At 40.7% G+C, this 27,200-nt stretch overlaps 1 protein-coding gene across 1 annotated transcript; it reads left to right on the plus strand.

The window, feature by feature from the left end:
- On the plus strand, positions 1 to 25,922 carry wls (Wnt ligand secretion mediator). Its single transcript, XM_069685504.1, has 12 exons — positions 1 to 220; positions 8,581 to 8,853; positions 14,553 to 14,677; positions 15,258 to 15,419; positions 15,630 to 15,766; positions 18,618 to 18,786; positions 21,436 to 21,533; positions 21,723 to 21,786; positions 22,632 to 22,775; positions 22,916 to 22,999; positions 23,170 to 23,338; positions 25,020 to 25,922. The coding sequence occupies exons 1-12, from the start codon at positions 115 to 117 to the stop codon at positions 25,127 to 25,129; spliced, it is 1,641 nt and encodes a 546-aa protein (XP_069541605.1). The 5' UTR covers positions 1 to 114; the 3' UTR covers positions 25,130 to 25,922.
- The last annotated feature ends 1,278 nt before the right edge of the window (positions 25,923 to 27,200 follow it).

The following is a 27,200-nucleotide window of genomic DNA, read 5'->3' on the forward strand; positions in this document are numbered from 1 at the left end:
GGCCCAGCTTGCCTTCCTACTTGCCGTTGATGCAACGTTTTTGTCTCCTTTCCACCACATTTCTGATTGTTTCTCGCTCGGTGTGATATTTTTTGCCCTAACCTTTCCTTCGCAATGGCGGGGGCTATTATTGAAAATATGAGCACCAAAAAGTTGGTGATAGTGGGAGTTATTCTGCTTTTGTTCCAGGCGTTTGCCTTCATGGTCGGCGGTTTAATTGGTAAGTTATCCCTCACTTTTATCCTCTGTTTGGCTAACGTTTGTCTTTGTGCGCGCGTGCCTGTTGAAATCCTAACGTTAACGTCTTTAAACGGTTAAAGCACAAAGTTTGTACTTGGACTCTTAGTTACATGTCTCCTTGCACGCGTAAATCAGTGTTTTAAAAAGAAAGAAAAGACGGTTAACGCTAACTTTTAGCTGCATTCAACTACCTTTGCTTGACCGAGTCGTGTATTAACAATGCGGTGCTTTTAAAAAGAGTCACTTTGACACCAAAGCTGCCGAGGTGCACCTCAGCTAAATCACTGCTTTGTATCAAGGTGTTTGCTGCCTGCATGCCACAACCGTTGGCTCCATTTTCCTCTGCTAAAAATAACTAAGGACACCATACTTTGGGGGTTATTATCCCATTTTCAACACTGTTCTCTTGTAATACGTTCAACCTTTTTGTGTTTTTTCACTTCTTCGAAGCAAACTCGAATGTTCTTCCCCCTTCTTTTCTCTCCCTCTACCTCCGTCTCCTCCTCCTCTTCCTCACCCCCACCTCTCATATATAATGTCTGTCTGCTGTGTGGGGCCCCAGGCAGCATCTCTACCTTTCTCTCACTCCTTCCTCTTCCTTCCTCTCCTTCTCCCCAAATCCCCATCGCCTGGCGGGCACAGCATTCATGTTTCCTACTCCCCTCTTTCCCTAGTTTAATTTGCATTAAGACAGACAGTGGTGCACACAGCTGTCAAAGTTGCACACTGCCTTGAGGACTGTATTGGAGTTGCTGTCAAGTTTCTTCAAATCCACCCACACACTCACAGACACACACACACAGTTGATAGAAATTGTGTCCATGTGAAAGATGCATGTCTTTCCTTTGGGCTGAATCTGGAAACCATCCACCAGGGTGCCTCTCTCTGTGTCCCCGCAGTCCCTCTCACTCACTACATGGCCGGTGGTGATAAATTAGCTGGTTTGGTTTCGTTCCTGGCTGAGATAGTTTTAATGAAGCCAGATTCCTTTGTGTTTGCTCTGTGGCCGAGGGCGGCAGGGGTAATTGAGTAGAAAGGGATTTTTCTCCCCTTGTTTCCCCACAAGCCCGGGGACACGGCATGGGGTCAGCAGGCTGAGGGGGACGGCCATTATTGTGGACACACTGCGATGGAGACCTGAGGAGCTGGTGTCTGGATGGACTCACAGGGTCACTATGTAATTGAACACCAAGGGGTTCCACATAACTGGGTTTAATTCATTTTGCTGTGTCTTCTTTGTTGCTGTGTGCTTTTTTCTTATTGTTACACAGCTGTTAACACACTAACACAGTTTAAGGTTCCTTGAAGATAGCCTGCTTTGAGTTTTATGAGGGTGTGTAAAGTGTGCACCATATAACGCTGTGTTGTGAGGGAACTGATATGATTAGATGTTCAGATCTTTTCTGGGTTACTTTTACAGTTTTCATGCAGTTATGAAGGAAACACATTTGGAAACAACAAAATATCCAATCTAAAAGTGTTGCCTACTCCTCATAGGTTTGTAGGGTTCAGTATCGCATGAGTTTTATCATTTCAGATCTAACTGGAGAAATTCAAATTCTGCGTATCTATTCTGTATTCTTTGATTCTCTGGTTAGAGAAAGGGTTCAATGGCGCTGGTCTAGCTCAGCGGTTAAATCGGCGTCCATGTAAAGAGGCTATAGTCCACTGTCCTCTCTCTGTAAAGGCATGAAAGGCCAAAAAAAAAAGAATCTTTGGAAAACGGGTTCAACTCTATGGATAAAAAACAGCTATTTTAAACCTTAACTTAACTCAGTAAGGAAAACTACACAACTCCTTTCAAACCTTTATCAGACATGCTCAATTGCTTCAGCCAAATTTGTAGTAACTGAGTTGAGATTGTGGCAATGTTGAGCTTTTTGTCTGTGCAAACATATTAGTGTTTATGTTAACCAAGGAAAAGATGACATTTGTCAATAATAAGTAGAAGAAAATGTTGTATTTTCCCATGTGAACAAACGTTAAATGGATAATTGTCAGCTTAAAGAACTATCATGACTGGCAGTCTCACATATTCCATGGCATGGCAAGTTGGAGTTGAACCATTTGTGGTCTAACATTTTGAGTTATTTGTTGTAAATCTTTTTTTTAAAGGAAACCTGATATCAGTCATTGGAGTAATGTTCAAGCTACATAAAAGTCCCTCTGGGCAGCAGTGGGTACAAAATGCCAGAAGTGAAGTAAAGTAAAGTAAAGCAAAGCTTTCAGTGCACACTACCTTCTTCAACCAATAAACATAATTCTGCTCCCGCTTTCGGACTTTCCTCAGTTTCCTCAATGATGAAATTCCCTTTTATGCAATCAAGAAAATATGACGTGGCTAGCTGTCCCTGGCTTTACTGGAAGTGGTAGCTAGGTGCTACAAACGCTGACTAATCAGCGCCAGTGTCACATCTGTTAAATGTTTGACCAGATTTGATATCCAACCTGAATTGCAGTTAATTACTTCCCACCAGGCATGCACAATATGAAGAAAATATGCAATGTTTTATAACATTAATATTGTGATGATGATATGAAGAGTGATAAAGAAATATTGAAATGAACGTATTAGCTATAACTTACACGACCAATGTCACTGCTTCTCAGCATGCGTTACACAGCGCCTGTGTTTGTGACAAGTTCTCTCTCTTGAATACAAAATACTTCCAAATAGCAGAAGTCCTGCGTTTTTCACCATGAGGTCTTTATCAACTCAGTTCTCCTCATTCTTCTCTCCTCCCACCGCCATTGTGCTGGCTAACATGTCACTACCACTTGACACCAATTAATTGGAGGGTAACTGACTCCTAGCTGGTGCTACAATGGTGTGGATGCATGGTCCATGTATTCAGAGCTTCATCAGAGGGGTCAAATGTTTGGATACAGATGTGAATGCACAGTGCTCTACATAAAACAGTTTGGGCTAATATGATCACTCTTCCTGCCATTAGTCATTCATGCTAGCTCTTGTAAACCGATGAACACACTGTTGCGCTAATGTGTAACACAGTCAGGTAGACAGGTCCTGGCTATGTACGTTCTTCAAGATGTGTCGCCTTTTGTTTTTTATAATTAACGGTTATCATTTTTATGAACCTCAAATATATAACCTTGAAGATTTTCATGTAAATTAATGTCTGTTAAGTCTCTATCTATCTCCGAATGAGGTAACTCAATGGTGATTGAGCCTATGGCCCACTGATGAAAGCCTTTGCATTTCCAGTATATAGTATTATTATGGACTGGGTGTCTGTGGCGACATTTGCGGAAACAATCAAAGTTAGTGATGCGTTTTCCATCACCCAGCAGTGGTTGGTCTGCCAGAGAGGGTAGGCGGAGCTAAGCGGCTGCTTTTCCAGTCTCAGCAAGTGTTGCGAGTAAACGGTAATCTACTATGTTAACAAAGAAAAGATAGATGACTACAGATACAACTTCAAAAATAAGTGAAAATCCAAAGAAAAAGAAACAAACTCAATGCTCGGTCGAAGGCAAAAAGTCTGAAAAGTAAAGCGACTGTCAGCCAGGAAAATCAAGAGTTACAACCGTAACAAAGGGAGCCAGAGGTAGATGTCTGGTTATCTGGGACGTATGTGCCCGTCATTGCTTTTTATCATGATTAGGTGCCGCCAAATAGAACAAAACTTTGGGAGAAATGAAATTCCAAACTGACCCATATGACTCTTATTTTACAGAGTTGTTAACACACTTGCACAGTTAAGGTTCCTTGATGGACTGGCTGAGTTATATGAGATGTGGAGTCTGTTGGCCAATAGACGTGTAAAATATCTACCCTCAGAGCTCTGTTATGAGTGAACAGATATGATTAGATGTTCAGATAGCTAACAAGGACACAGTTCTGATCCTTTCTTTAGTGTTTGCTTACTCTTACTGTTTTCTTGCAGTTATGGGAAAATCCAATCTAAAAGTATTACTCATCAGGAGTGTGAGTTTCCAAAAAGCAGCTTTTGACAGTGATTACATTTGTGTTCTAAGATATGTCCCTAATCTGAATCTGAAAACTCTGGGCTTTCATGTTCACCCCTATGAGTCAGTACTTCCCAACAGCTGTTAACACACTAACACAGTTTAAGGTTCCTTGAAGATAGCCTGCTTTGAGTTTTATGAGGGTGTGTAAAGTGTGCACCATATAACGCTGTGTTGCGAGGGAACTGATATGATTAGATGTTCAGATCTTTTCTGGGTTACTTTTACAGTTTTCATGCAGTTATGAAGGAAACACATTTGGAAACAACAAAATATCCAATCTAAAAGTGTTGCCTACTCCTCATAGGTTTGTAGGGTTCAGTATCGCATGAGTTTTATCATTTCAGATCTAATTGGAGAAATTCAAATTCTGCTTATCTATTCTGTATCCTTTGATTCTCTGGTTAGAGAAAGGGTTCAATGGCGCTGGTCTAGCTCAGCGGTTAAATCGGCGTCCATGTAAAGAGGCTATAGTCCACTGTCCTCTCTCTGTAAAGGCATGAAAGGCCAAAAAAAAAAGAATCTTTGGAAAACGGGTTCAACTCTATGGATAAAAAACAGCTATTTTAAACCTTAACTTAACTCAGTAAGGAAAACTACACAACTCCTTTCAAACCTTTATCAGACATGCTCAATTGCTTCAGCCAAATTTGTAGTAACTGAGTTGAGATTGTGGCAATGTTGAGCTTTTTGTCTGTGCAAACATATTAGTGTTTATGTTAACCAAGGAAAAGATGACATTTGTCAATAATAAGTAGAAGAAAATGTTGTATTTTCCCATGTGAACAAACGTTAAATGGATAATTGTCAGCTTAAAGAACTATCATGACTGGCAGTCTCACATATTCCATGGCATGGCAAGTTGGAGTTGAACCATTTGTGGTCTAACATTTTGAGTTATTTGTTGTAAATCTTTTTTTTAAAGGAAACCTGATATCAGTCATTGGAGTAATGTTCAAGCTACATAAAAGTCCCTCTGGGCAGCAGTGGGTACAAAATGCCAGAAGTGAAGTAAAGTAAAGTAAAGCAAAGCTTTCAGTGCACACTACCTTCTTCAACCAATAAACATAATTCTGCTCCCGCTTTCGGACTTTCCTCAGTTTCCTCAATGATGAAATTCCCTTTTATGCAATCAAGAAAATATGATGTGGCTAGCTGTCCCTGGCTTTACTGGAAGTGGTAGCTAGGTGCTACAAACGCTGACTAATCAGCGCCAGTGTCACATCTGTTAAATGTTTGACCAGATTTGATATCCAACCTGAATTGCAGTTAATTACTTCCCACCAGGCATGCACAATATGAAGAAAATATGCAATGTTTTATAACATTAATATTGTGATGATGATATGAAGAGTGATAAAGAAATATTGAAATGAACGTATTAGCTATAACTTACACGACCAATGTCACTGCTTCTCAGCATGCGTTACACAGCGCCTGTGTTTGTGACAAGTTCTCTCTCTTGAATACAAAATACTTCCAAATAGCAGAAGTCCTGCATTTTTCACCATGAGGTCTTTATCAACTCAGTTCTCCTCATTCTTCTCTCCTCCCACCGCCATTGTGCTGGCTAACATGTCACTACCACTTGACACCAATTAATTGGAGGGTAACTGACTCCTAGCTGGTGCTACAATGGTGTGGATGCATGGTCCATGTATTCAGAGCTTCATCAGAGGGGTCAAGTGTTTGGATACAGATGTGAATGCACAGTGCTCTACATAAAACAGTTTGGGCTAATATGATCACTCTTCCTGCCATTAGTCATTCATGCTAGCTCTTGTAAACCGATGAACACACTGTTGCGCTAATGTGTAACACAGTCAGGTAGACAGGTCCTGGCTATGTACGTTCTTCAAGATGTGTCGCCTTTTGTTTTTTATAATTAACGGTTATCATTTTTATGAACCTCAAATATATAACCTTGAAGATTTTCATGTAAATTAATGTCTGTTAAGTCTCTATCTATCTCCGAATGAGGTAACTCAATGGTGATTGAGCCTATGGCCCACTGATGAAAGCCTTTGCATTTCCAGTATATAGTATTATTATGGACTGGGTGTCTGTGGCGACATTTGCGGAAACAATCAAAGTTAGTGACGCGTTTTCCATCACCCAGCAGTGGTTGGTCTGCCAGAGAGGGTAGGTGGAGCTAAGCGGCTGCTTTTCTGGTCTCTGCAAGTGTTGCGAGTAAACGGTAATCTACTATGTTAACAAACAAAAGATAGATGACTACAGATACAACTTCAAAAATAAGTGAAAATCCAAAGAAAAAGAAACAAACTCAATGCTCGGTCGAAGGCAAAAAGTCTGAAAAGTAAAGCGACTGTCAGCCAGGAAAATCAAGAGTTACAACCGTAACAAAGGGAGCCAGAGGTAGATGTCTGGTTATCTGGGACGTATGTGCCCGTCATTGCTTTTTATCATGATTAGGTGCCGCCAAATAGAACAAAACTTTGGGAGAAATGAAATTCCAAACTGACCCATATGACTCTTATTTTACAGAGTTGTTAACACACTTGCACAGTTAAGGTTCCTTGATGGACTGGCTGAGTTATATGAGATGTGGAGTCTGTTGGCCAATAGACGTGTAAAATATCTACCCAGTGCTCTGTTATGAGTGAACAGATATGATTAGATGTTCAGATAGCTAACAAGGACACAGTTCTGATCCTTTCTTTAGTGTTTGCTTACTCTTACTGTTTTCTTGCAGTTATGGGAAAATCCAATCTAAAAGTATTACTCATCAGGAGTGTGAGTTTCCAAAAAGCAGCTTTTGACAGTGATTACATTTGTGTTCTAAGATATGTCCCTAATCTGAATCTGAAAACTCTGGGCTTTCATGTTCACCCCTATGAGTCAGTACTTCCCAACAGGCAATCTCAACAGTAATTACAGCTTATAGAGTCTCTCTAGATCAATCACAAACAACATGGCACATTCAGGCCTCAAGTATTTTTCCTGTTCTTTCCCAGTGATTTGCTCAAACAAACTGCAAACATCTGCACATTTATCTTCAGGTCTTTCCACTTGTTTCGAAGGTAGCTCAGAGTGGTTTAGCCTCTATGATAAAGGTTCATTTAAAAATCTGCACTTGTCTGCAGTAACATCTCTCTCCTCCTGGCTTGCTTCCTTGGTTATGTGAGATTAGGTGACCACTTCTGGGATGCATCCATACTTTCAATTTCCATTTTTATGTAGCCTAATCTGCTTGTATGGACTTTCAGCAGTTTTTAAATTATCAATTACTTTCATCAATGTGTGCAACTAACTATTACTTCATTATCAATTCATCTGGTGGTTGTTTTGTTGTTTGATCTTATTTACTTTCATATCTAACAAAGACAAACAGCTATTGTTCACTATAAATCATTTATTTATTGTCAATATAGTTGCAGATAAATGTTCTTTTGAAAAGCTAACCTATTAATTGACTGTTTTTTTTCCTGTCGCTTAGAGTAGTCTAATTTTGATGAACTTGCACATAAAAGTATAATATAATAATTTTTTGTTAGGCACTACCACCAGCAAAGTAGTGAGAATATCAGCTATATAAGGAGTAGTGTATGTCTGTTCTAAATCTTACTGAATGGGCTGTGAATTGCGACTGTATGAAAGTTAAGTGGTTTGAATTCTCTTTGAAAGCAGTGTAGGTTTTATATTACAGGTAGCTTTACCCGTAAAACGACTTGACATCATGTTTGTTGTACCTGATAATAAAAAAGGGGAAATCCCAGCTCAGAGCCAATCTAACAGGATCAACAAAATATCTGACGTCATCTCTGCTAGATGATGCTCAAAAAAGACCTGTGGGTTTAGCTTTGTGCCTTGAGGTACACCTCGACTCTCCGACCTCTCGGATGTCGTTCACATCAGTCCTTCAGCTTTTACAACAGGAGACCAAAGCTTTTGTGTCCGCATGATAACGATGGATCTCTTCCTGAGCTCTACTAAACTCCCATGAGTAACACTGGTCTTGTCAGGCTCATGAATTTCAAAGAGCAAACAGTGTAATTGGTGCCTGAGAGCTTTCGGGAATTTTCCCTTCCCGTCACTTCAAAAGAGAGAGAGAGCTCGGCTACCAGGCATTTCTAAACAGTATTAAAAGTAATTGCCTTAGTGTTTGGACTAGATTTTTTTTCTCTCAAATCCAACCAGTTCCTCTGTAATATTGTCCATACACAGTTTAATCCAGTGTGCTCAAGTGTTATCTATTCATTTTGTACTCAAACTTTTTGTGCGATCTATTAGTTTAAGGCGAAATTAAGCTTGGCAGGACCTTTTTAAAAACACTTTCTTGGAGTATTTCAATTTGAAACCTGGTCTAACCTCTCTCCCACTTTGTTTCACCAGCTCCCAGCCCCACCACAGCGGTCCACTACCTGGCCACCAAGTGTGTAGACACAGTCAAGAACAGAGAGGAAACAAAATGGTTCATGCCCTGGGGTCCTAACCGATGCGACAAGATCCGGACCTTCGACGAGGCCATGGCCAAGAAGATCGAGGCAAACAATATCGTGTTTGCTGTCCACATGCCTATGAATAACAAAGAGATGACCCCCTGGTTCCAGTTTATGCTGGTCATCCTGCAGTTTGACATCGCATTTAAGATGTACAACCAGATAGGTGAGAACCAAAATTTTCTTATGGGTTTCAAGGGGTGAAGACAACACACTCATGCTTCACTTCCAGGGCACAGCTTTATGATGTAGGAGAGGGAAGAAAGTGTAACTACGCCTGCTATTTCTTCACAATCTGGAGACAAATATTCGCAGAGGCTTACTGTGACCAGGCTAGCCTCTGAAATATTCACACCCATTGTCACCTCCAATCACTCCCACCATTAATTCAAGTGCAGACACATTCCAGATTTACCATTTATACTCATTCACATGTTTCTTATGTTTCCTTCCCTGCTAGATGTCCTGGTAGGACGTTCTCTTGTATTCAGATTTCAGTCTATCAGAGTTAACGCTTGAGGAATCCACAGAAATGTGTCCCTTTCTCAGTAGATTGGAATCCTGTTGCACTGAAAGGCAGCAAACAATGATGGATGTCCTGCTGTTTGGTCTCTTTAGCGGCAGAGACCCTTGGGGGGGTTTGTAGACATGTTTGTCAGACGCCCTCAATGCAGGTTTATAAAGAGGGGAGAGGTAATTCAGACCTGTTCTTTGTTGGACGCCTCTGAGCAATGAAATGTAACCAAATGTTTTACATACTTTGGATATGAGATCATCCAAGTTTAGTGGATTTCATTACATTTCAACAAACTCCAATTCCCCACTTTGGGTGCATCTATCTATCTATCTATCTATCTATCTATCTATCTATCTGTCTCTCTCTGTCTCTCACTCTCTCTCTCAATATCATTTCTATCTCAATATCTCTATATCATTTCTATATCTCTCAATCAATTCAATTTGTAACAACAATTGTGTCATGCCTCATAAATTATAAGCAAGTAATAGGGATGCTTAATATAATGGGCATGTTATTGATATCTGCAGATTATGGCTTGTTACATAATACAAATAAATATGGTATTTTGTAAGTAACCTAAGTTTAAATAGTTTTCTTATATTGCCCAGTGAATGTGTACATGTTAAAAAGCACTGTATAATGTTATTTCTGCATCTGCCAGTGGACCACTACAATAAGAGTACGCATGATATCAATTCCACTGCAGGGGAGACTTGATGTTCTCTGCAATTAGGTGGGGAAAAAATGTGCCTAATATATTGGTATCGCAATCGGCAAAAAGGGTTGGAAAATATCGGCATATCGCCAAAAAATCTTGTGCATCCCTAGCAAATAATAAAGACTTCAGAAGAAGGCAGCAGACAGGTCTGTGTAACTGAAATTTCCGAATTGATTGGTTGGTTTCTGCCCTCTATTTTTACAGGGCAGAAACCGCTTTAAGATGCTTGAAATGTTGTCAACAAACAGTTCTAACCTTCTCACATTCAGTCAGTCTTAAAGTTTAGGGACAATACAGTCTAAAATCTGTCATACCAATATTTTTGCTCTAACCCCTGGAGCCTGATTAGCAAACAAATTTTAGTCTTGATTTTGTCCCAGGGTTCTATTATTATTGTGATGAGAACCCTCCTGCAACTTTCACTGTAACCCGTTTCAAAGTGTCAAACAGCAGTGTTGTGCAGTATCATTGGGTAGACGGACGCATCATCTTAGTGCTTGGCTGAGAGGAAAGGGGGGAGGAGGAGCGAGAAAACTGGTGTCTAGAAGAAGAGCAGGTTTGGTATCCTGGCAGGGTGCTCGGGATCCTGAAAGAAGGGATTAAAAAGGATGATGAGAGTCTCATAAGTGACTGGAAGACCAGGAAAGCATGGGATAGACGTCTTGACTCCCTTTTGCTTCACAGCTTAGAATGTAAAGCTTTGCATGTTAATGTCCACTGAGCTTCCATACAAGTTTTAGAGGCCTTCTTCAGCAGAGACCAGACTTCATAGAGATCCACCTTTTGGCCGATTTGTGATAAACAGAAAAAATGATGGTAAGTGTCACGGTGTAGGGAACAAAAGTTTGTGGTGTGATTTTTAATGACACAGCCTTTCTGGTCTAGCTTGTCTAAACAGAAGTGTAGCAATGTCGGACTACTCATCAGCATCATTTGCCTGCTCAGTCTTGCCTCTGCAGGATGTGTTCAGGGGCTGTGGGTTGTTTACTGCCTGGCTGCCAGACAGTGAATCAGCCCCGACCACAGACTGGTAGATTTCTCTGCCAGATGCTTCAGACTCATTTTGATCTTTCTGAGCTGCATGAGGTAGCTTTGAGATGTAGAGGCAGCTGACTACTGTGAATGCTGTTTGCAGTAGCAACCAGCATGTGGTGCAGAAGTGGGGTTTCTTTACATCTCTTGGTTTTCCAACAAATCTGAAACATTTCTTGATGCATTTTCTGTATTTTCCTGGGACAAGAAGCTGTTCTAGAAGAAGACCCTGCTAAAATGTGCTTACTAGCTTGTTTCAAGCGTACCTATGGCTTTAGGAAGTCGTATAGTAAGAATAAGAATATTAAAGGAAAAGGTAAATTGCTAGATGTGGTCGGAACCAGGTGACACATTTTGCTACAACAGGGATACTAGGGGTGGGACAAAATATAAAGACGGCTATATATCGTCGTCCTGACTCGTGCAATACAGTATAGTTATCTATATGCTGGCGCCAAATATCAATATTTTAATGTACACATATACGGCGCTCTAAAGAGATTTCCCTGCCATTTTGACTCACTACGTCACTACTTCATGACTCCTCATGGTGGCGCTTTTGACATTAATCCAAATTCAAAGTCTAATTTGTTTTTACAGTTAGTCAACAGTTCTGTAATTTAATTTACAGACTGAAGACGCGTACATTGTTTCGTCTCATTTTGTGTCAAATGAAACTGACACCAAATTACAGTAAATAAATACATTAATCTTTCACTTTACCTTTTTATGGGCATTTTGTGTTCTTCAGTTAATAGGATTCTTCAGTTAATCAGATATCAATATTGAAATATATCAATTATCGCAGAATTGCTGTATCGCGATATTATCATTATCGTGGGCCACATATCGCATCGTGAGTTACCCTGCGATTCCCGCCCCTAAAGGACACAACGAAAGATAGCAGGATTTTAATGGGATTTAATTTTCAATGTGACACTTCTCACTAGGGGTGCAACGATTAGTCGACATTGTTGGCAAAAATCGATGACGAAATTCGTTGCCAACGAATTTAATTGTCTAATAGTCGGTTACGTCATCACGTGTTTTTTTTCATGCTCTGGATATAACATCGCTTTCTGGAGCCGAGTTTCCTGAGGGGTGAGCCATCTCGCATCCTTACTGTCTCTGCTAAGAGTTGCTCATGCAAAACAGCAACCAGGAAGCAACAGGTTAACAATACAGCGGCAGCCGATGCAACACTATCGCGTCCTAAAACTTCTAAAGTCTGGGAAGCTTTCACCCTCAACGCTGCAAAGAAAAAGATCACCTGCTACATTTCTAAAGCGGACCTTGCTTATCACAGGAGCACGTCGGTAGTGCGTGAGCATTTGAAGAGACGGCATGTTGAACTTGTGGATGATGCAGACTCGCACAGATAGGAGAATTAGATTCTCAGCTAGCTAACGTTAGCTATCTATAGAGTTGTATTAGTTTTTTAACATTAATGTAACACTGTAGTGCTCTGGACAGAACCAGATGCATCTTTCTTTCAAACAACAACTGGGTCATTTAACTCAACAGTCCAAAGTTTCAGCCACGCTGTGTGATTGTTCTCTCATTTACTGTTTCATCTTTTCCAAATGTAGCCAAATCAGCCACAAAGTTTATTAAAATTCATATTTTTGAATGAAGAACTCATATTTATTGTTTGTGTTGGTAGTTTGCACATGCTTTAAAGAACCTCCAACTGAAATTTAAAGTTGATAGCTAAACAAGAGCCATTAATTAACTGTGCAATTAATTATCTGACTAGCCAACTAATCCTTTCAATATTCGATGACTAGTCGACTATCAAAATGGTCGTTAGTTGCAGCCCTACTTTTCACTTGTTTTTAACATTTTAAATTGCATACAGTAGTGTAATAACAAACCCTTTTAAGCTCTCCTTATGAAGCATGCTAAAGGTAGGATAAATAATTGTGTTTTTTCAGAAGTATTTTTTCTGTTCTGTTTAATTTAGTGAAAAACAAATTTGTTTACCTCAGTCTATCAGAGGGTTAGCCCTAACCCTTACCCTAACATCTCTATTAAAAGAAAGAACACAATGGAGGTGATTTTGCTTTAATTTGTTTGGTCAAACTAGTTTTTTGTTTCATTTGTTGAGAAATACTGCACATTACAACTGTTATTATCTTGACAATCAAACCTTAAAAGATCCGACATCATTTTTTAACAGACTCTTGAACTTAGCAGACATGGATTCAGATTTTTTATATTGCCAAACTCAAACCACAAAAACAATGGAGCCAGATTTTCCTTCATTTAAAAAATGAGGGCGTCTGCTGGTCTGTCTCCACCCTGTCCAGCTCACACTCTGCCAGAGGTTGGAGGATTCTGTTCTGCAGCTCTATAACAAATGATCACCAGGCCTCCTCTTCCTTGACTACCTTATCTGTGGAAAAATGTGCCTCCCAGAGAAGAGCTTCACCCTTATTAAGCGCTCCACCCACCTACCCTGCTCCACCCCGGCACTAGGCACCCCTTGGCCTGGACCCAGCAATAACACAGCTGTTGAGGAGGCTTAGTCTCTGGGCGATGGCCGCTGGACTTGACAGGAATGTTTGCATGAAGTGAGCCGACATTCAAGGGTGTCTGGCTCGACCAATGGCAGAGTGGAGGGCACTGCAGAGACAGTCTGCTGCCAGTTCTCATCTGGTTCACTCTCCCCCTCCTCTGCTTTTTTTTCCCTTTCTCGCAGCACAGGCCACTGGGTTTCTTTCTCTTCACTCCAGCTTGTTTCATAACGGCACAAGAGGCACTCTGGAGGGCTGGAGGAGAGAACACTTGGCTTTGTAATGTGATCTAAAGATGCAGCTTTAATAGCTTGGCTCTGGTTGTTTTTGTTGCAATCACTGGGTTGGGCTGTTGGAGGCCAGCTCAAGGTCTTGTTTGAGTTCATGTCAAGTAGGAAGTAGCCTAGATTTGGGCCACCATGAGGAGCTGACTGAATCACTGAATATGATCATGTGCTGGGAAATAATCCGATCAATCTCACCGTTTCAGACTCATTCCAGGTGACAGGATCACATATTAACACTCACATTATCTGACCTCGTAAAACATGTTTGTTTAAAAGTAGAACAACCAAAACCTGTTTGAAAATCCTTCTTTGATGAATAAAACATTACCATGACAGCTCAGTGACTTTAAAAATTCATCTTCTTTACATTGTACCACTCTGGAGTACATTAGCATGTGAAACACTAGTGTGTTTCCTGAATATGAACAGTGTGCTTTTCAGATTGTGTCGGGGGATGTCTCGGTGTCAGTGCGAGCAGTGTTTGCTGGTCTGATACTTAGAAGGCCACGGCTGTCTGTCATCAGGACTTCATTTTATCCCCTAACTGAGTTAATAACAGCTGGCAGAGATGTGCAGTGAGGTGCCACTGAAATCAAAACCAACCTTTTATTCAGTGCGTTTTTACAGTTTTGATGTTATAATTTTGTCTATAGCATATATCATTACTCTGCACAACAAGAACTGAGATTTGCAGATGTTAATTGACATACTTGAACTCTCAAATTGCTTGAACAAGTGCACAATATTTGTAGTGATGTGAAGGTGAATTGGTGCTGTGATTATTGTTTCCAGAGGATGGAGCGTTGGCCACCATTGACGTGGGCCTGGCCTACAGAGACGACACGCTCAGTGAGTGGACGGAGATGGCTCACTCTTTTGAGCAGAGGAAGCTCAACTGCAACTTCACTACTAAGAAGGTGTGGAAATGACACTGTGCATCAACATAATGCATCTTAAGAATACCTGAAACAACAATAATATCATGTGGTATTTGTCGAGTGTCCTGTATGTCTCGTTCATGACCTTACTAAAAGATGGCATTTCAGTTGCAGATAATAATTTTAATTTCCAAATCGAATTCACTTTTTTTGCAGTTTTTAATTCAGAAGTTCTTTTTTATTTACATTACAAAGTCTTTTTTCAAGGATCTCATTCTGTGTCTTGAGCTATGAATACTCCAAACTTGTAACTTTGCTGACACCACTTGTGTCCAATGATGAGCGCCGTATTATTGGGAGTGATAAAAAAATCAAACTTAAAGGGCCAGTTCGCCGATTTTCAACCTTCTTCCAGGGGTGAACTGCTCCTTTAAAAGCACCCTGGCAAGTTGTTATTACCAGCGGATACTTGTTCCTCCAGCTGATGGTGTCTATATCTCAACTCACAGACTGAGACTGAATACCAAAGACTGAATTCATCCCCCATAGTTAAAGTATCAGGTGTTTTCAGATGAATGTTATGTCAACCATATACGATGTGTTGCTGTGTGTTTTCCAGACCTTTGAGAATGAAGGACGCTACTATGAGTGTGACCTGCTGCCCTTCATGGAGGTCGGCAGCGTGGCTCATAAGTACTATCTGCTCAACATCCGCCTGCCTGTCAACGAGCGCAAGAAGGTGAACGTGGGGATTGGAGAAATCAAAGACATCCGTCTTGTTGTAAGTTTGCACTTCATTGATAACTGTATATTTGAAGCGTTTTGATGCGCTGGTTAATGTTGCCCCACACAGTCAAGCATCCTTTTTCCACTGTCACAGTGACAGATTTGGCCATTTAGTTATTTGGTGTTTGTGTTACCTCTTGCTTGCCAATCAGATAATACACAGCACTAATAGTTGACACTTGTATCTTTTTTTTTCTCCTTCAAGAGCATCCATCAGAACGGAGGCTTCACCAAAGTCTGGTTTGCCATGAAGACGTTCCTCACACCCAGCATCCTCATCATCATGATCTGGTACTGGAGACGGATCACCATGATGAGCAGACCTCCTGTGCTGCTGGAAAAGTAAGGCAGCATCCTCATCATCTGTATACCTGTGGTGTTTGAAGTTGTGCTGTAACCACCATTACTATGAGACTGCTTACCTTTTGGCATCCTAATTCCTGCTCAAAAAAATCATCCCAAGACAAATAAGGCCTGCACGAAGAGTTTTAAATTTGCAGTAAATGATGCTTATTTAAAGGAGGACCTACAAAAAATGGTTTCAGTGTGTCGACTGGTATAAAAGTATATATTAACTATGAATGAAATGTACAAAGAGGGCAAGCTAACTCTGTGCAGAGTAGGTCACTTGCATCAGACGTCTAAGGAGGACTTCCACGCTCAGAATTGTAAATGCCTGTGAGGAAAGAGGTGTCGTCAGCCACATCTGTGGAAAAGGGCCTCTTAGCTTCTGATTTAACAACAAATGAAGACCTTCCTCCCGACCCATTATCCTCTGAAAATGTATTCAAAACACCAGATATTTGCGTTCATTCCTTAACTAAACCCTGTGAAGGTTAGAGCAGCAAACGCACGTAGTTCTGCCTGAAGCAGATAGTTTGAATGCCATGCTGTGAAAAGCTGAAGCCATGCTCAGAGCCCAGTGTTTGTCTAACCCCCTGCCGTGCTGGGAAGACAGATCAGTAAGAGGCAGCGTTCTGCGCCACAGGAAGTGCCTGGCCAAGCGTGAAACACGTTACAAAATCTGCAAGCTAGCACTCAAGCGACACATGCTGCACACACACATTCAGGCCATACACACCAGCCCGCACACACACACACACACACACACACACACACGCGCACACTCTCTCTCCTTCCCTCTGTATTTTCCGGCTCAAGGCTCTTGCTCCCAAATGACCAGCAGGGTTTCAGGAAGTACGACTCGTTCCCTATTTGTGGGCAGCGGATGATTTTTTCATGCTGTAAAAGCTTTAGCAGAGTGTCCTGTCATGCTAGTCCACAGAGGTGTCGGGATGGGAAGCCTCAGACTTCCTTTAGACTTAGAGGACGGATGTTAGTGCGAACTCTCCATGTGAAAAATGACCCAGATGTAATCCATGAAACCTGCAACATCCCTTCTAATCTTACATTAATGACAACTCTGTTAAATTAGATGTTTCAGCGGGTTAGCATGCACAATAGCCGGCACAGGACTCACATTAATGGAATGCAGACATGGTTAATGTTATTAGTTACACCTGTGCTTTTCCTGCTATCACATGTCGAGCACTCCCATCTCAAAGCTCGATTCAGGACCTTAAACACATTAACTAAACAGATTTCCTTTCTGTTCTCACACATCCACACAGATACACACCGGCCTCAGCTCTCATATGTGTGTTGATGCTGCTCGGGACACATTCCCCACATACCAGTCAAATGTGTTTTCACTCCGCTCGCTCCGTAGAACATCGCTGACGAGCTGTCTGGAGTGGATTTGCTCAGAAGCTGCTTTATATTACTTCCATTGCCCTCAGCGTTAGCAACACTTTTGCACCCACATGTTTTTAGGCCACCTTTATCTGCTGCCTCTTCCTCCTCCCTCCCTCTCTCAGTCATACTCTTTGTTTTGCCCTGCTAACTTTCTATTTACGATCCTTTCATCTACTGGCGGCATGCAGGGACCTGCTGCAGACACTTTGAAGACGAGCTCTCTCTGAGTGTCTTTGTTTCAAGGTTGAGGGAGGTTGGATGTGATACAGAGGATATTTGGAAGTGTAGTAAATTATGTAGAATTAGGTGGGTCAGTGGGGACACGCTGTGCTTGTAGCTGAATGGATAATCTGATCGATAATGTCCCGAGAACTAATGAGCCTGATTCAGCAGATGTAGCCTTGCTATAAGACATTGATTTTGTCTGTGTAAAAGACGTTGTACAGGTTCAGGTGTAAAGCCTGCCAATTAAACCTTTACATTTTATTTAACACTGTTAACAGATGCTACATTTAGTAACTGCAAATAACAAAGGGATTACGTTGGTATGGATATTCATTTTAAGATTAACTAATTGTTTATCAGGAGGCATTAATTGATCTATTGTAACACATGCAAAGATTTAGGGCCTAGCGATTTGACAAAAATGATGTTCAAATTAATTTCTATTAGAGAGCAATGTCGATATTTATCACTGTATTTTGATAATGCTTTTTTTTCGTGAGTAATGATGGAGGCCTAAATCAACCAGACAGTTCAATAATTAAACCTCAGAATGTAGTTCATTAACATGTATACATGTATTTCTTTTGTATTGGCGGATACTGCATGTCTGCGTGGCTGCTAACCAAGCTGCTGCTAACATTTGCTCAGCTTGTTTCTGGTAGCTCAGCTTGACAGTGGGTTAGGATTCCTTCAATCTTCATTATTTACACGTGTTTTTACCAGTAGTTTTACTATCCTCAGAGGTCTACTCTTCTTCAAAACAAAAAGACCTGTTATATATTACCAGTAAATATGTTTTATTAAGGAGTTTCAGGTCAAAAATCTGTGTCTCCTCAATGCTCTTTTGTGGACACAGGATGTCCAGGAGGGTGCTCCTAGCTGAGCTGCAGCTATCATCCATATAACTGACATCTTGTTCCCATTTTTTTCACTACAATATCACTTTTGAAGGATGAACGTTGTTAACTTTAAATGTTGCCTTCACATCCACTTTCTACTCTGGCAGAACAAACAATGTTTAGCAGTGTGTTTGTAATTCACTTGCATGCAAAAAACTCCAGACAGACTTGGCTGTTGTCAATATCTGTGCTGCATGACAGGAGGTCTGATCCATCCCGTGTAAAAATGTTCAAAGTTTATCTTTGCTATGGATATAACTATTGGCATCGTTTTATTAAAATTGTAGTTTTAAGACTGTTTGTTGCCCCCTCAGGGTAATCCTTGCTCTGGGTATCTCCATGACATTCATCAACATCCCAGTGGAGTGGTTCTCTGTTGGCTTCAACTGGACCTGGATGCTGCTTTTTGGAGACATCAGGCAGGGCATCTTCTACTCTATGCTGCTCTCCTTCTGGATCATCTTCTGCGGGGAGCACCTCATGGTACTGTACTCGACCCCTTTCAGTTAAGAGTTTGACATGTTTGATGCTTTTATGGCTGACCTGCTGACCTGCTGTCTTTCTTTGTAAGTGCAATGTCACTAACAGCCTCTTTGTGCTAACGCCTAGAATACGTTGATGGTGTTGTTATAATAAAAGATGAACTGGATTTCAGCGAAACAAGAATCTCTTTAAGCAATGCTTCAGGATCTGTTCACTTATTCAGGTTAACATAAAAAAGTACAATTGGCTTCATCAGCTGGATATTAAGGCCTTGATACTTCTTCATGAATTTGATGGGTCGTTGTACAGTATAGATGGACTGTGTCCGATACAGAGGTCGACCGATTGATCGTTTTGGGCGATTAATCGGCCCCGATAGGACTATAATCATCGGCGGATCTGGGCTCCGATAGTGGCCGATGGCTGTGCAGCCTCAGACGGGGACGTACATCACATGTATTCGCCTTTTAAATGGAGTCTCCATACGTGACATACAGGTAATGCAGGTACCTGGGATAATGAATTAAAGTTAACTTTATAACACAGCTTTATTCACAAATTATGATCATGGTTAGATTGTTGTTTATAGTATTGCATTATTAATGAATTAGACTATCGTTAACTTTCACTGTTTTTCTGCCGAGCTCATGCTGCTGTCTCTGTTTAGCTAGCAAGCTCGCTACAATTTGGCTAGCAGTGAGTGCAAGCCTAGCACAACTAACGGGATCATATCTGATCATTTGAGGGGCACTTTTGCTGAAAACATCAGTTTGCGTGAGCAACTCCCGAGGATACTCTGAACAACTGTTAGAAAACCATGAAATGCCACTGGTACGTACCGGGGAACAGCTGACAAGTGGTCCGTGATTCATATTATATCTGACTCTTTTCAGTTTATTTCTCCCCTCAAAAGTTATCTCTGGAATATAACGTAACAATATCAGCTCTCACGATACAAGACAGGCAGGCAGGGAGGAAAATAGATCATTTAACTGTTACTTAAATTACTTACCAATTTGGCGTTCTCTCTTCTAAATAATCCAACCACGTAACGTCACCTGTCCATTCATGACATGAAATCACACTTTTTATGATCCTCCTCACTCCTGTAATGTGCACAAACACTAATAGTTTATAAGAGTGGGATTTATAAATGTAACGGGACGCGCAGCATCTGGCCTGATATACGCCACAGAGCGCATCGACATGTAAACAAATCCAACATATTTCCAACGATGTAATCCAGTGGATCACACTTCAGGATACTCTCCGGACTTATTATCAAAGTGGCAAAAAACGGGTTTATTAAAAACCGACGTTTACATAAGGCTGCTGTAGGAGTAAAGCACGTCACGGCGTCAACACAAACTGTTGTGAACCACAATGTGTAGGTAAAGTTAAAGGGAAAGAGCGAGAGACTGACGCAGGGGCGATACATTTGCTTCTTTGCTTAAGATTCTTATGGTAACTTCTTTGATGCTGCTTGAGCTGTGTCTGCTGAATTAGTGTTTCTATTTTTTTCTCCCAAATTTATTCATTGGTAACTTTAGTAAAACTTAACCTAATCAGAAATGTTTTATTAAACCAGCAACTTTAAGAAAACAACTGCAGTATCATTTCAATGTAAAAATGATTAAAAAAGTGCAACTTAAATCATTCATGTAGATTGAAATAAATATTAAATATATTAAACTAAATAATAAAGTTATATATACACATTATCTATTTAAAATCCTATTTAGTTAATAGCTATTGATTTGCATGTTTCTTGTTTCTTACATTAGGTGGCTGCTGGAGGAGACACAGTCCCTCTATGGGACTATTTTGCTGTGGAAAGGCACAATGTGGGCACAACAAATTGAGTTACATGTTCATCTGCAGATTATATTTTCTTTACTACTTATTTTATTTATTTAGGTATTCATTACTCTTTGAGATTAATGTTCTGTTCCAGATTTGTTTTTATTTTGTTATTCATTTGACATAGACTTTCAGTTCAACAGTTATGTGTAAGGATATGTAATAAAGATAAAGATTGTTCATTTAACTTTAACTTTTTCGTGGGGTAGGGAGATATCGGACGATTAATCGGCTATCGGCTTTTTCCTCGTACAAACTATCGTTATTATATCGGACTTTAAAAATCCACTATCGGTCGACCTCTAGTCCAATATGCATGTGTTTAATTAATGAGTCCCGCCCAGTCATCACCACTTTATAGTTATATTAAATTACATTGTAAATTATGAAAAGGAGCGTGTTGTTCGGATAAGGATGTATAAATCTGCAGAAATACTTGCATTCCATCAGTCAGCTGTGAACCTCTACCAATCAGTCAATGAGCCTCCAATTGCCTTTGAGCTTTTTTCGACTCCTTTTACACTCGGTGACCTCCCATAATACTACATGACATGATTTATAATATTAACACTTGAGGATCATAACTGTATCCTTCAATGAATAATAAATCCGTTCACACTTCATGCCTGGTGCACTCGTTCACCTCGTGTACCAGGAAACATAACTAGTGCTGTTTTTTGGGCGACCGTATGCTCTTGATCAAGACAGTTTTTGTTAAAAATGCTTATGTTGTACCATATATGATACAGTAAATCCCGTCTATCAGACAGTGTTCTTTTTTTCTCGCAGGACCAGACGGAGAGGAACCGTTTCTCAGTCTACTGGAAGCAAGTCGGACCCATCGTGTTTGGGTCCTTCTGCCTCTTTATCTTTGACATGTGTGAGAGGTGAGACCAACGTTTTTTTATTGGTTCATTAGAACAATAGACCCAATTTACATGAGTGATAAATATCAGTATGTGCTACTGTTAAAATAATGAACAATTTCTATTAATTTTTTTCTCTCCACATGCTGTGAATGTTTCCCCTCTTTGTAAATACAACAACATAAGTCTGTTTTTGCTTTGCATCACCAGAGGGGTCCAGCTGACAAACCCTTTCTACAGCATCTGGGCATCTGACGTAGGAACTGAGCTGGCTGTATCCTTTTCAAACTGTGTCCCTCTAAATGATGCAAACAGCTCGTCTGCAAACAGCTCGTCTGACGGGGTGGAGGCCATAAAACCCTTCTGAGAGTGTAAACGGCCAAAGCAGGATTTGCACTTTAGCAGCCAATAAACATGTTTATGGTCTGCTCTTGTTGTCTCAGTCCTTGCGGTACATATAGGCTGAGCTTTTCAGATTTGATTTAGCACGAGCTGGATGCTGCTCTCTAGACTAATAGGATGAGTAATAATTAAGTAATACCATATGTGAAACACGGCCCAGGGTCTTGAGATGATGCATTTTTGTGTGTTTACCAGGCTGAGAAATGCAAGACTCATCCGCATACCTCTCCAAACACCCTGTTTTTTCACTCTTTTCTATCTATATAAAGGTAAACGCTTGCTTCGTGTCCAAGACTCTCAGACACTGAAGCCAATCAAACTGTCTCTAACCAGGGTCATCAAATCTTTATAAGTCTAGCCGCTGACATGTTTCTGCCGTTCCTATTACTACTGCAGGTTAAATAATGAGACGCATATTAAAACACACATAAAAAGCGGTTAGTGATTTACAGATTTATACAGTAGTTGCTTATTTAAAGTACTAATACAAGAAAGTATAGACCAAGTTGTCTATATAAGTAAATTTGTAAACATTCTCTCATGTTCTCGACTCATTTTTCAGTCTGCCATGTAAAGTATATTCACAGTCCCCATCGTGCCTTTGAGGCTTAACCTACATACCATTCATAGTCTAGCTGCCTTAGAGTCTATTAGTGATAAAACCATTTTTTTTAAAAGCGTGTTCTCTGGTTGTTTCCTTGACTGCTCTTACCTCAGATGGCCTTCATAATAGTGGCAGGGATCTGTGCCTGCCTTTACTTCCTCTTCCTCTGCTTCATGGTTTTTCAAGTCTTCCGCAACATCAGCGGCAAGAGGACGTCCCTGCCCGCCATGTCCAGGGCCAGACGGCTGCACTACGAGGTGTGTTTATATCTGACAGTGTTATGTTTGTGTTCTTAATTGTTCTTTATCACCCCCCAAAAATAAGACGGCGTAAAATAATTTAACTGATACACCATGTGCGTTTTTTTTACCAACTAATCCCTTTTATGGCCCTTCAGGGTCTGATTTTCAGGTTTAAGTTCCTCATGCTGGTCACTCTGACCTGTGCTGCCATGACTGTCATCTTCTTCATCATCAGTCAGGTGAGCCTGTAAACTGAAGCCAGAAGTCATACCCTCCACAATTAAGACCAAGTTTTTTTCTATTTCACAGTGACTATAAAAGTAATTTGGCTCATGTCCCTCAGCATACAAACACCTGGTCATTCCCTGATATGATAATAGTATGCTTGTCTTTGGGTTTTTCCCTGAAGGTGAATGAGGGTCACTGGCACTGGGGGGAGCACACAGTGCAGGTGAATAGCGCCTTCTTCACCGGCATCTACGGCATGTGGAACCTGTACGTCTTCGCCATCATGTTCCTGTACGCACCGTCTCACAAACGTTACGGAGACGAGCAGTCGAGCGGTCAATGCATCACTGGTAACTAAACTTTTCTGCTGGTTTTCTTATGAAATATGATGGATGGAGTGTGTGTTGTAAGTGCTCTCGTTTGCTCAATAGTTCTTTTTATATTTTCTTTTTAAAAAAAGGCAGTAGGATTGTGGTTAATAATCTTATGTAATCCATTATCATGGCTAGCAGTTTGCTGTTCTAGTATAGTCTCTCAAACATTAGCTTCTTTTACACTGCCAGCTCAAGGCGGGAGTATTACGCCTCTGTTATGCCTCATCTTCTATGTAAAACGCACAGAGGCTGAATGGTGGAGCGAAAGTTGTTCTGTCTCTGAGCCGCCATCGGAGGTAGTAACAGAGGTGTAACAGAGGCGAAACGACGTCTGTGTAAACAGCGGAGACTGCGGGACGGAACAGCGGCATGTCTGTATTGAAAGCACTAGCTGTTTGTTTACACCTTGCGCACGATTTGCTTCCGCAACACCTGAAAGCTGTGTAAAAAAACACACTGGAGCAGCTATACGTTGATGTTGCTTGGTTCAATGTTAAACGCCAAATGCGGCATAACGGTAGAGCTTCGTTACGGCGCTGTGGAAGAATTGCAATGTTCTTGCACCTCGAGGCACGGTCATAACCCCGCTATCTTCATTGTCTCCCGAGAAAGAGCTCTGGTTGGAGCCCCAGTGTCCAAAGTTGCCTTCATTGGTCTCCAGCTGTGACCACTGGGGAGCTGCATAGTGCAGGTCCTTTTTCTGGCTCTGGTAGCCATTCAAAGATCCCCCGCACCAGAATTCCTGTTGGATCCCCCTCACCCTGGGCTTAAAAACGCCCTCCTCCCATTATTGTAAAGCTCCTGTGCTTGCGGTGCAAACACTTCCCCAGTGCTCTGAGCTTGCAGGCAACAAATAAACAATCCGTGCATCAGGAAACTCCTTTAATCCCAGAGAGTTGAGGCAGAGCAGCAGGATGACATCAGAGGGAAAACCAGAAAAAAAGAAAGGACCATGACTAACTTCTAAGTGTTACATAAATAAACCCACTCCTTGTATTAAATCATTAGGTGAAATTTGTTCAGTGTCCCAGTTGCGCTCACTTTGCTCTGATGGGGTTTGAGTGTCTGTGCTAGGCTGTGGAGCCGTCTATTCATCCAAAGTTTGTGTTTGGAGGACGGGAGGAGGGGGTCGGGGGGTGGTGATTCAGAGGGATCCAGATTCCCAGGGGAAAGCAGGGTCTCCTTGGCCCGAGAGGGTGATTCTAATGGACACCAGGCTTCCTTCCAGACGGAGAGGAGAGGCACAGCGAAGAAGAAAGGGGGCGGGGTGGAGAGCAGGGAGGTAATGAAAACCATCCATCCATCTCCTGACGTCAGTGACACGGGGAGAGAGAAAGAGGGTCTGAAGTGCTGGAAGCTTTCCCTGAAGTGCGTCAACCAATCTAATGGGAGGGATCGCTCTCTCTCCAAGTTTCAGTCTCTATGTTGATTTACTTCATCAGCTCTTTAGGTTCACTTCTGTTTTCAACAAGCTCAAAGTATTTATGTAAATGAAATTCAGTAAAGCGGACTTAATATTCAGTGGATCATTGCCTGCAGGCATACAAAGAATGTGCACAGCGAGGACCCTAAAACAACATATTTGCTCGTAACATGTTTGTCTTCATGTTCTATTGTTGGTTATTTGAGCGTTAATGCTTTGTTTGTTTATGTGCAGGAGACGTTGGAGCAAACAGCGGAGAGGACATCCAGCTGACTACCACCATCACCCACGTTGACGGCCCCACTGAGATCTACAAGATGACCGGCAAAGAGGCCCAGGAGTAGATTTCACACTGTAAGACTTGAATAATAAGACGCCCCTCGACTACCTACTGCTCCAATCATCCCCTCCCTCATATATATATATATATGTAATCAAACAGGCTTTATCTTTACATCCGCTGTCAACAACACACCTTGCATGTGCCCTCAGTCTGGCCTCCTCCAAACCCTCAGCTGTGTGACTTTGTAACATGCCATTCTGTTTCCCAATTGTTCCTCTAAAGACTGAATGTTATCAACACTCCTATCGGTCCGTCTCATTCCACTGTGGAATATTTATCTTACATTTCATACTTTATGTAAACTGTGTTGTGTTTGTAAACGCTTTTGGCGCAGAGTAAAAGAGATTGCAGTCTAAAGAAATTCAGTTCTTGATGGTAAGAAGTTGCATTCGGCGGCCATTTTTAGGGACAGTGAAAGTCAAGACAAAAAGCAAGGTACATTATAGCCACTTAGTTAGATTTTCTGCTTATTTATGTACTCAGTTAAGGCCTAAAAACATACATATTCATCCTTAGAAATGTAGATCATGAGTGCTGCTGTCTTTCATGTGGTTTTCTTTTTTTATATCACTGGGGGAAATGTACAGACCACATAGCCACTTTGGGAAATGCATACTGTACGTTCATTATGTTACAATGTAGATATCTATTTTTTATAAAGTGCTCATTTTCAACTTCACAAAGTATATGCATCTATGTCTCTGAAGTTGACTGTAGCCTACTATACATGGTTCTTAGTTTGTTTTTGTTTTTGCTTTTTATGCTAATTTAAATAAAAACAACCTTTTACTTAACATCCTTGTGTATTGTCATGTTGTTTGTAAATGATATAAAATCATATTTTTAATAGTTCTTGTGGTATTTGACAGCGAGATTAAAAGCCGAATGAAACCATAGAAAGAGAATAGCCTTTTAATATCTGTCTTGGCGTCCCTAGTTTAAAGTTCAGTATAATGAATAGAATTATCATAAAATTGGGAGTTGTATTCGGTACAAACCCAGCTGAAACACATTGGCACCAAAGGTTTATGAAATAAACTGACATTTGCATGTCGCAAGCAGTGTTGCTTAAATATGTTCCTGTATTCTTGTAGTGAGAGAGCGCCTCTGCTAGGCTCACAGGAGACCTACAACCCTGCTTTCACTTTTTATCCGTCAAGCTAGCCAGAGAGAGTTGGTGTGACAGGAAGTAGATTTTTTTTTCATATACTCTGAATAAGCATTATTTGGGAGATTAAATTGATTTATTTGCTGTTATAGTCCTTCATCAAACAACGGTTACAACAAAGAATATATTAATACAATGTATATAAATTCTTTTTTTGATATGATACTTTATTTATATTCCCTTTTTTGGAGACTTTCCTTTCAGAGGAAATGTTAACTCCACTGCCTTTACCTGATGACTTCAGTTACCAGTTAATTTGCAGATGAAGCTTTAAATATGGAGTCAGGTAACAAAGTTCATACACTTAGTATGGTCAACTTTTTTAAAGCTCTGGCCTCATTTCAGTTTGACAATTTGACACTATCTATCTATATAATGTATTCAAAATTATACCAAATAATTTTGGTTACTTTTCTTAACTTGTATAGGAGATTAAAACCATGTAATAAATCAAATATAAGTTAAATCTTTATGAATCTGGTGGTGCAGCAGCACATGGACAGAAGTAACCGCAGAGAAAGGAGAAAAACAAATAATTAGAAGAGTATAAAATAAAATGAGCACGAAAATAAATATATTGTAAAACATAGATACACAGTGCCCACTGCTGGTGTTGTATAGTTTAGTGCCCTCTGAAGCAAAGTGACATTTTGTTGCTGTTAGTAGCAGTCAAGTATTGTAGCATGTAATATGGTTAAGCAATTATACCTAGTATGCATGGGAAATGTAGTTATATAGTATTATAATGTACAAAAATATAGCACAGAATAAATGAAATTAGATTTCTTACCTAATTTTGCTTACCAAACCTTATTTTGAAAGTCTTGTCCGGAAGTAGTATTTTAACTGTAGCTAGCTTGGCGCTTGTGAGCATCCGCTAGTGTTTCGGTTGGTCCGCCTCTCC

This window comes from Semicossyphus pulcher, unplaced genomic scaffold (genome assembly GCF_022749685.1).
Source record: "Semicossyphus pulcher isolate SPU_LCO1_2020_fin unplaced genomic scaffold, fSemPul1.0.p SCAF_7, whole genome shotgun sequence".
In the NCBI taxonomy this organism is placed as follows: domain Eukaryota; kingdom Metazoa; phylum Chordata; class Actinopteri; order Labriformes; family Labridae; genus Semicossyphus; species Semicossyphus pulcher.